The following is a 9,560-nucleotide window of genomic DNA, read 5'->3' on the forward strand; positions in this document are numbered from 1 at the left end:
TCAGGAGGACATGGTGTCAGAATGCCTGGGCCGGCAAAGCTGTGTGTTGGACTGCTACTTACTGAGAGAAAAGCCCCTGTTTGTTTGGGGGCTTATTCCCTCAGGCTCTGAGTCTGGGAATGAATTCTTTACCTCCGAGGAGCTTGCAGAAAGCCTCCACTGTTCTCTGAGAGCCCCGCAGTGTGTGAGTACGGGCTTGTTAACCTTGCAGTAATAAAGGTGCCAATGTGGTGTCTTTGGAACAGGCTGCAGAACGTGCTGGGAGGTTGTTCATCTTCCACTCTTCACTGCCAACTGCGGAAGCACCGGGCAAGCTGAAAAACAGAGATGACAAAAAGCTGCTCAATACAGATAAAGAGAAGGTATTTTCTGCTCTGAGCTAAGAGGGGACTGCTATTACCCTGCATTTCTCTAATAGGGCACTGACCTGTTTTCATTTACTTTCACACAGATGTGTTTGGTTATACAATGCCTCTCTAGTGGTGGGTTCTCCAAGAACATACTGAGGTGTTCCCTGCATCCATGGACAGGGGAAGCATGTTTTTGATGGTAGCCATGCCTCACTTCAAACTTCCACTTCATCCTTTTGTCTTCATCTGGTCCTTTTTGTTGTGACTAGTATCTAATGTGATGGCACTTGTATTTTTTATTCCTGTGCAGACCCTCTTCCAGCCCCAGGGAAATTATGAGGCCTTAGCTAAGAATTGTGTGGCCAACGGCTGCTGTGTGAATTTGTTCCTCTTCCCAAATCAGTACGTGGATGTAGCCTCCATGGGCCTTGTCACAATGTACACTGGTGGAACACTGTACAAGTACAACAATTTCCAGGTAAGTGGTGTAGGTTTCTTGCCTTTGAGATAGTAACAGCTGGGGGGTTGTTGTTGTTCTTCATCTCCTTTCATTCAGTGTGTGCTCGGACATTTAACTGAAAAGCAGAGTGAGTCTGGAAAACCTTGTTATCAATTGCAGGGGATAAAATTCAAACTTAGAAATGGCAGGTCAGGCTCAAGTTTGTATCTTGAAGTAGTAATAAGCTGGTTGGCATCCTAAAATTTTGCTGAGAAGTGCAGGAATGTCCAGGTAATGTCCAGGCCTAGTGATGAGTGGTGGACACTTGCATATGCCTGATTCTGATACCAACAGTCCACATTTGAAAACCTTTTTAAAGGACTCGGAGAGCTGTTAAATGTGAGCAGTTTTGCTGGGGGGAGATGGGGATCATGGGAGGGGATGTTGGGTCACTGCTGTGCTGCTGCCCTTGGGTGCTGAACCTCTGAGCTTCTGCTTTGTGTTCACAGCTCGATGCTGACAGCCCCCAGTTCTTAAGTGACCTCAGGAAGGACGTCCAAAAAAAGATGGGATTTGATGCAACAATGAGGGTTCGGACAAGTACAGGTAATAGGACCCATGGGAATGAATTTTAGATAATATAGTGCTGTGCAAATCACTTGCAAGATCAGGCTGGTTTAATTCCATTACATACCTCTTGAAAACTAATTGAATAGACTGATAAAATGCACGGCTGTGTGTATATATGTTGTTACTTATATACATATGTATGTATACACACACGTACTTCCTGTATATGTCTTCTTAACAACCAATTTTCAAGTCTGGGGAGGGCTTCTGCTCACTCTGCACACAGCATGGACTGCAAGGAAGTTGTATAAAAAGCTGTTGCTGCTGGACACTGACCTGTGCCTTCATTTTCATACTCAAACGACATTCCTGTGTTTATCCAGCTTCTTTTATTCTTTCCTTCATTCTTAGCTCAATTGCAAGTGTTACAGAAAGAGACACACCCAAAGAGGCCAAGCCAGCAGTGCAGAAGCTCTGGGTATCTGAGTCACAGCTTTTCCCTTTCTCCAGGTCTTACAAATGCTGTTAGTAAGGACAGTTCCTGGGACTCATGGGGCTGTAAAGTAAAGCCCTGAGAGAAAAGGGCTCCTGCCTCAGTAAGTTATGTCAATTTAATTTGCCATTTTTAAATGAAGTGCTCTGTTTTAATCTGGCTGCAGGCTTCAGGGCTACAGACTTCTTTGGGGCAATTTACATGAACAACACCACAGATGTGGAGATGGCAGCGGTTGACTGTGACAAAGCAGTGACAGTGGAGTTCAAACACGATGATAAACTGAATGAAGACACCGGGGCCTTAATTCAGGTAAAAACCCCTAATTCATGTAATACCATAAAATAGTGAGCAAGACCTTCTGCAGCCAGAGCAGAGAAGAAGTGATGGTGTAGGAGTGATGGGAACAAGGCACAACTTACACAGACTCTTGTGTCATAACACCACTAGTCAAAAGTGTGTTCCCCTACCTCTGTGCTGCATGTTCTATTCAGGGGTACTCAAATGCTTTCTAAACATTCACTGACACTTCATCAGCTGTTCATTTTTTTTCATTTCACTGTAAATAAATTTATTTGGAGTAAGAAATCCATTGCTACTTATATGGCAGTTGTGATTGCTGTGGCATTCCTTGTAATCTCTCTATTCAAGAGCAGTTCTCGTTGCTGAACCTCTCCCAACTCCACAGACTGTAGGACTTTTTATAATGTTAGTATGAATAATTTACTTCGTAATGTCTGATAGACGTCCCTAAGAACCAGAGACACATATGCTGGTGCCATAGCTGCCAGCAGCGCTGCCAGGCTGCACTGGCTGCAGAAGGCATCATCTGCCTTTTGTGCACAGAGGGCGTGGCTCCAGTGGTGACAGTTTGTGCTTCTGTTGCAGTGTGCTGTTCTGTACACATCGATGAGCGGGCAGAGGCGAATCCGCATACACAACATAGGTTTGAATTGCAGCTCCCAGTTAGCTGATGTCTACAGGACTTGTGAGACTGATGCACTTATCAACTTCTTTGCCAAGTCAGGTACAGTTGCAACAGACCAGTTTTGTTCCCTTTTTCACTTTGGCATGGATGAAGGGGAAGGAAAGGGGGCTGAAGTGATTACCTAGTGGGAAATAATTTTTTATAACTTGCTGCTCCATACCTGAGCAATTCCTGAAGTATTATGAGATTGAAAAGACAAATAATTACCTATTTTAGACAAACTGCCATAAAAGTAATACTTGTGTGTAGGTAATGCACAGAACTGGGCAGGCACAGTAAGTGGCAATGGATATCCTACCGCAGTGCTGGGGGCTTGGTGGGGTTTTTGGCTGTCTGTAGAAGAGACTAAAAAGCAGCCCCAGTCCTCAGGTCTGTAAAATCAGAAACGAGCAGCAGACAAAGATACTTTGAGGGAATGTCTTTTTTAATACACACTTTTATTCTGTGTTTGTAGCTTTTAAAGCCATTCTGAGCCAGCCCCTGAAGGCAGTCAGGGACATCCTGATGAACCAGACCGCTCAAATGCTGGCCTGCTACAAGAAGAACTGTGCCAGCCCAGCAGCTGTCAGCCAGGTAAAACCCACACCCAGTCCTACCCACCCAGGCTTTGCCACATGTGGACAACCACCCTGCAACATCAGCAGAGCCAGGAAGGAAAATTTCAGGACAGACGTGTCCTTTTCTTTCAAGTACAGTTAATGACAGGTGGGCATTCAGTGGTGGCACTTAGAGCACAGCACGCAGAAACTGTTGTTCTGGAACAAAGGCAACGCCACTGATGAAACTGACGCCTATATTCACACAAAGGGGCTCAGCCAGCCTTTTTCCTGCCGGAATTACGCACTAACTCACAAAGCTTTCATTTTTAATTGTTATGTTGTTAAAGATGGTTGTAGTATTCTACTTTTTGACAAAGCAGAGTGACTGATTTGTTTCCATTTGATTTATTCGGTCACATCTTAGTGATTCAACTCAAAAGACAGACTCAGGCTTTTCCATCCCAGCAGTGCTGCCAGTAACCACAAACCTGGGCAGTGAATTGTTCATTGTTGGTGAGGCCCAAATATATCAAACAAAGCCAGAGCCACTTACTGTGGACCACTGTTCCTCTCCTTAATTCTTCAGAGAGTGCCTCAAAAATTAACAGGGTAACAGGGAGATGGCAGCAGCCAAAACAGCAGCTACAGCTTATAGAGCAAATAATTTCTGTTGGATTCTTATTAAATGTGTTGTTTTCTCAGCTGATCCTGCCAGACACAATGAAGGTGCTGCCTGTGTACATGAACTGCCTGTTGAAGAGCTGTGTGCTGGTCGGCAGGCCTGAAATCCCAACCGATGAGAGAGCTTTCCACCGCCAGCTGGTCATGGCCATGGGGGTGGCCGACACACAGCTCTTCTTCTACCCCCTGCTGCTGCCACTTGTGAGTCAGTGGTGGATTTTTTCACTTGAACTTCTAACCCCTCGTACCTGGAAAGGACCCACTAAGATGTAGCAAGCTGTTCAATAGTTACTTTTCAAGTCAGTTCTACAGCTCTTGTGTCTTTTGCCCCGCAGCACAGCCTGGATCTGAAGAGTGATGCTGTCCCAGCTGCCGTCCGCTGCTCCGAGGAGCGTCTGTCTGAGGGAGGGGCCTTCCTGCTGGCCAACGGGCTGAGCATGTTCTTGTGGCTGGGAGCCAGCGTGTCCCCAGAGCTCATCCAAGGGCTTTTCAACGTGCCATCCTTCGCACACATCAGCACCGAGGCCGTGAGTAGATGCGGACGTAACACTTGAGGATTTAGCAAGACCAGATGCTAATCAGAGAAACAAGTGAGGTCTTTTTTCATCCTTCAGCCTTAAAAGCATGAACGGGTGACCGGCAGAATGTGTTTGGACACCAGAAGTGCTTTAAGTTACATGAAACTTAACACTTTGACACTCTGAGCACTAAGAGGACAGAAGCTTTCACAACTTTTTTAATGTTCTTAAACTTTGACTGTTGCAGATATTAAAGTCCTTTGAACTGTGTATTGATAAAATTATAACAAACACTTTGCAATTGTTAAGTTTCTCCTGATGATGCATTTTCATATAGTGATTATTTTAAACTGAAAAATGAGTCCTCAAATGAGACCTTTTAGTGAAGGAGGTGAGGTTTATTGGTTTAATATGAAATCCACAGTACCTTATAACATAACTATCAGCAGCTAGTCTTGGTTAGAGATGTGATTGCACTATAACAACCTGCTTTCCTTCTCACAGACATCCCTGCCTGACCTGAACAATCCATTTTCTAAGAAACTGAAGCATATCCTGGAGCAAATCCAGAGCCAGAAGCCCCACACTATGAAGGTAACTGCTTTCTGCCTCAACTCATTCCTTGTACTTGTTCAAAGGAACACTCCAGGCTTTGCCAAAACTTACCAGTGGCTGTAAAAGGTTTTTTAGGTATCAAGAGTGTGGATGCTAAAAGGCAGGAGCAGAGAAATTTTCCAGCTCTGTAGCATTTGTGAAATCTTTCCTTTGTCATGCTTCAGCTGAGAAACAGAGAAATCCAGCTTCTCACAGCTTCTCTGTGAAAGTTTTCGTTCTCACGCGGACTGCATGGACAACAGTTTGAGAGAATGTAAACTATTTCTGCACCTGCCAGTTGTTGTGAGAACAGTGGAATTGTTTTCAGTCTTGTGAGAATAATATTTGGAAATGGGTGTCTTACTGCTCAGCCTATCACCTTCAGAGGTGGTGAGTGAATAAGCCAATCATGTAATTTCTTTATTGCAAACCACACTATCAAAGACGAGTTATTCATTAAATGGGGTCTTAGCTCTTGCTTTGGCCATATCATCTGACCTACCTGTGTCGTGATTTTGCCGTTCTCTGGGGATAACAGCTACACAGGAGTCTTCCTGCGCATGGGTGAGTTCCAGCATGATTTGTAGGCACAGACATCTCAAATGTGCTTAATTCCCAATCAAAACGGATTTTGAAAGGTAGTCAGGTTTAAAAGGTAACCATTTTATTCTGCAGTCCTCAATTCACATTAGTCTCTCCAGCTTCTGCACTGTGGAGATTTATTCGTTTTGGGGGTTTTCCCCACCTCAAGAGCATCCACTAAGAGATGTAGGAAAACCGTGCTGCCATCTAGTCTGACTGTATCCTAAAACTATCTGTCTGTACCTGTTGTCTTTGCAGCTGATGGTAGTGAAGCAACGGGAGCAGCCAGAGATGCTTTTCCGCCAGTTCCTAGTAGAAGACAAGGGTATTTATGGAGGAGCCTCATACGTGGATTTCCTCGTGTGCATTCACAAAGAGATCAGCCAGCTGCTCAGTTAAGGCAACTCAAGTAAAATGTTCAGTTCCTTTTTGCCTACGCAGGAGGGACAGTTTTTGGTGCCTGAAGGCTGGCCCACAGCTCCACTGGACCCAGGCCTTCTGCTGTGCTTTACTGGCCCTTTTCTGTGCTCTTTTTGTACAGTTTCATTTGATCCCATCTTTCCCTGAGTATTTTGCTTACTTCTTAAGCTGTAGAATAGGAAGTTCTGCACTCAGGTATTAGTCTTCTGGGAGTCCTGACTCTTTTCTCTACATGAATTGCTAGATTTCAGACTGCCAATGCTTAAGAGCATATATGGTATACATTTCTTAAAAGACAATTTAGAAAACTCGCATTTATTCCTTTTGCTAGTCATAAGTTGTAGCAGAGCTGGGAAAGATGATCAGAATCTGTACAGAGGAGGAAAAAAGACAAAACACTTCTTTTTCTAAGTGAGGACATAAAGTTGAATCAGATTGGCAGTAAACATGTAGTTCAGTTTGAAGGATTTCAAAGTCCTTCCTGTGAAGCAAATCTCTGTAAAGCAAATCCTTTTTTTCCTGGAAGGGACAAGTGTTAACTTTCTATGGAAGCAGAGCTCTAGGGACCCTTCCACAGCCAGGGTTATCCAGGAGACAGAAATGCCTCAGTTTTATAACTGGACTTGAGTAAGTGTGAAAACAGCAGGGATCATAGGAAGAACAGTAATCAAACAATCCTTTTGCCACCTTTGGCAGATAATGCCACACTATTATGGTACAATTCTCTCCTCGTGGGGGCAGCAACTAGTTTAGCATACTATTTAATTACATTTTCAAAATGGCACAGGTTAGGCTTTATTTAGTACATTTGCTAACTGGAATATTCCCAACACAACTCAGAAAAATCTGTCCCTCAAAATTTCAGTGGCAGATCAACTGTGAGACAGTTGACCCATTAACCAAAGGTTATTTGTGGTGCTATAAAGCCTCTTGCTTAATAGCAGTTCTATTACATTGACCTCCTCTCCCATGACTGATGTAATCAATGGTAACTGCTTTTAAAAACAAGCCTTTGCTAATACCAATATTGAAGGTAGAATTTAGAAAGCCAGAGCCTTTGGAACAGCTGTTTACCTCAGATACTTCATCAGTCTCTCTGTCTCTTTACGACCAATGCCTCTGAACGTGAGGTTTGAACTTTGCCAAACTTGAAAAGCTATTATTAAAAAAAATAGTGCTTCAAAGAAAGCAAAAAACACTCAAAAGTAAGGTTAAGCCTCAGTAAAGGAAAAAAGTGCCTTTAAACATTTTAGTGTTGCTACTTAGTATTAATTATTTAATATCCACAATAAGCAGTCAAAATGCATAATTTTTTGGTTCGACAGCTTATCTATACAGTCCTTTTCTTGTCATTGTCCAAGAGCTCTTGAAATAAGTGGCTGTATTATAAAAAGGTCCTCGGCCTGAACTCAGCTGCCAAGACAAGCACTTTTGAGCTGTAGACATTACCCTGTAAAAAGTATTTGTTGCCATTTCATTTGTAAAATGACACCAGCAACATTTGTGTAAAGAAATAAGCAATTATTAAATATAATCTGTGTGTGTGTTTATTCTTTCATACATCCCAAGTTCTCCAAGGTTTTATGGCCATGCATCCAGCAGTGAGTACACTCTAGGTCACCTTCTCGTACTGTGACTCTGAAGACAGGCAGCTTACATGGCCTCAGCATTTTCAGTGTGTTTCTGCTGTTGTCATCACCCATGGCTATGGTGAGAAGATACGATCCAGGTGGAGCAAAGTGTCCCAAAGAGGGGCAGTTCAGAACCAAGCTCAGGTAAGCCAAAGCTGTTTGTGGCAGAGCTACTACAGCAGAACTCTGGCCTGCCATGGGCAGTTGGTTACCTACAGTAAAGCATCACAGTGGAGAAAACAGCACATGTTGACAGCAGTCATGACAGTGACTGGTATCACACAGACATACTACACATGCAGTGCTTGGCTTCACCATAAACTGCAGGACTGTAGTATTTAACTGAGATTTACAGCAATTAGGCCTTTTTTTCTCCTTTTTCATTGCTGCAGTAATTATGTTCAAAATTACTTTTTATTTCACAGAACTTGCCCACTGCTTTCTTTTAAGCCCGTGAGAATGACCCTGTTATGAAAAGGATTAGTGCAGCTCTCTTCCACATTAAGTTGACATTCAGCCCATTACACGATTGCCATTTCTGTTAAAGCAATAAAGTTGCCACCAACTTAAGCAATTCTGAAGGAGGAAACACCTTTTCTACTATATACAGAAACAGTGGGTTCATTTATCTGTCACTTTCATATTACTCAAGGTATCTTTATAAAGCCGCAAGGCTTAGAGATGTTTTCAATGCAATGGGCTTGAAATGTTCATGTATCCTTTTTTAGAGTGCACTCTGGATATTAAAATGTATAGCAGGGCATAGAAAACGAGCTGAATATTCTAAAATTAATTCCGTGACTTAATGCCAGTTAAATTCCATGATCATCTCAAAACTGCTCATTAGTTTGGAGCCTGAATTCCACTCCCCTGAACAAAGCATTCAGCACCTATGAACACACACAACGAGCTGATGCTGGGGAAGAACCTCAACCCCTGGAGAGCATTGACTGCCAACCTGCACAGCACAGGCAGCATTCCAGCCGGCTTCCTGTAACCAACACTGTCAGAGAGTGGAGGACACAATTCTCCAGCTGGTGGCTGATTTACAATGATCTGCAGGTGACTGGGGTCTTAAATTCCCTCTGAAGCCAAATGCTGAGACATCCTGAGTACCTAGGCAGTGCAGGTGTTGAATCCTTCACTGAATTCACAGGGTGCAAGATAGTCCCAAGTACTCTAAGCCTCCTCCAGAATGGAAAGACACGACAAGATCTAGACAGGCACCCCAAATGAGACTGGAGGCATTGTGCGTTTAATAAAAGTGGGAAGGAAGAAACTCATCAGGCTCTTCATCTTCCAGGAGAGCATGCTCAAATGAAATCTTCATTTACTTGTGGTAAGTGAACACTCATCAGCTCAGTGATTCGGAGCCTTATCCTCCTGCTCCTGTGCAAGTGTTGTGAGAATTCACCTGACAACCAGTAATGCAATTAAAAGCTTTTCATCTCTAGTTACCATTTCTATATGGTTCAAATCCCAGTGACTAAGAAAATGACCTGATGTTTTTACTGTATAAGGGAGTGCGTGGTCAGATGCTTGTTAACAACATGGACGTCACACTTTGCTGGCAAAAGTTGCCCATCCGACAGCTCGAACCGAACTTAAACTCTTTTCATGGGCATAAAAAGAGCTGGTTCTGCTGTTTGAGGGCCTGGGTGGCTCTGAGGCCTGATGAGCCTTGCTGAGGGCAGTAGGTGGAGAGGTGGACCTGTGACACTGCTCATATTCTTACATTTTCCACCTAAAGCTTGG

At 43.5% G+C, this 9,560-nt stretch overlaps 1 protein-coding gene across 1 annotated transcript; it reads left to right on the top strand.

Annotated features, from left to right (window-relative positions):
- Positions 1–206: 206 nt before the first annotated feature.
- Positions 207–7,708, top strand: LOC121672600 (protein transport protein Sec24D-like; the record flags this gene model as incomplete). Its single annotated transcript, XM_042045306.1, has 10 exons — positions 207–362; positions 661–828; positions 1,299–1,395; positions 2,019–2,164; positions 2,741–2,879; positions 3,295–3,413; positions 4,082–4,261; positions 4,396–4,587; positions 5,083–5,172; positions 6,013–7,708. Coding segments are annotated over 10 exons (1,428 nt in total), but the record flags the coding sequence as incomplete, so codon positions are not given.
- Positions 7,709–9,560: the final 1,852 nt, after the last annotated feature.

This window comes from Corvus kubaryi, unplaced genomic scaffold, assembly GCF_017639235.1.
Source record: "Corvus kubaryi isolate FWS band 111438036 unplaced genomic scaffold, C.kubaryi_AGA036_p1.0 62984, whole genome shotgun sequence".
NCBI classification, from domain to species: Eukaryota; Metazoa; Chordata; class Aves; order Passeriformes; family Corvidae; genus Corvus; species Corvus kubaryi.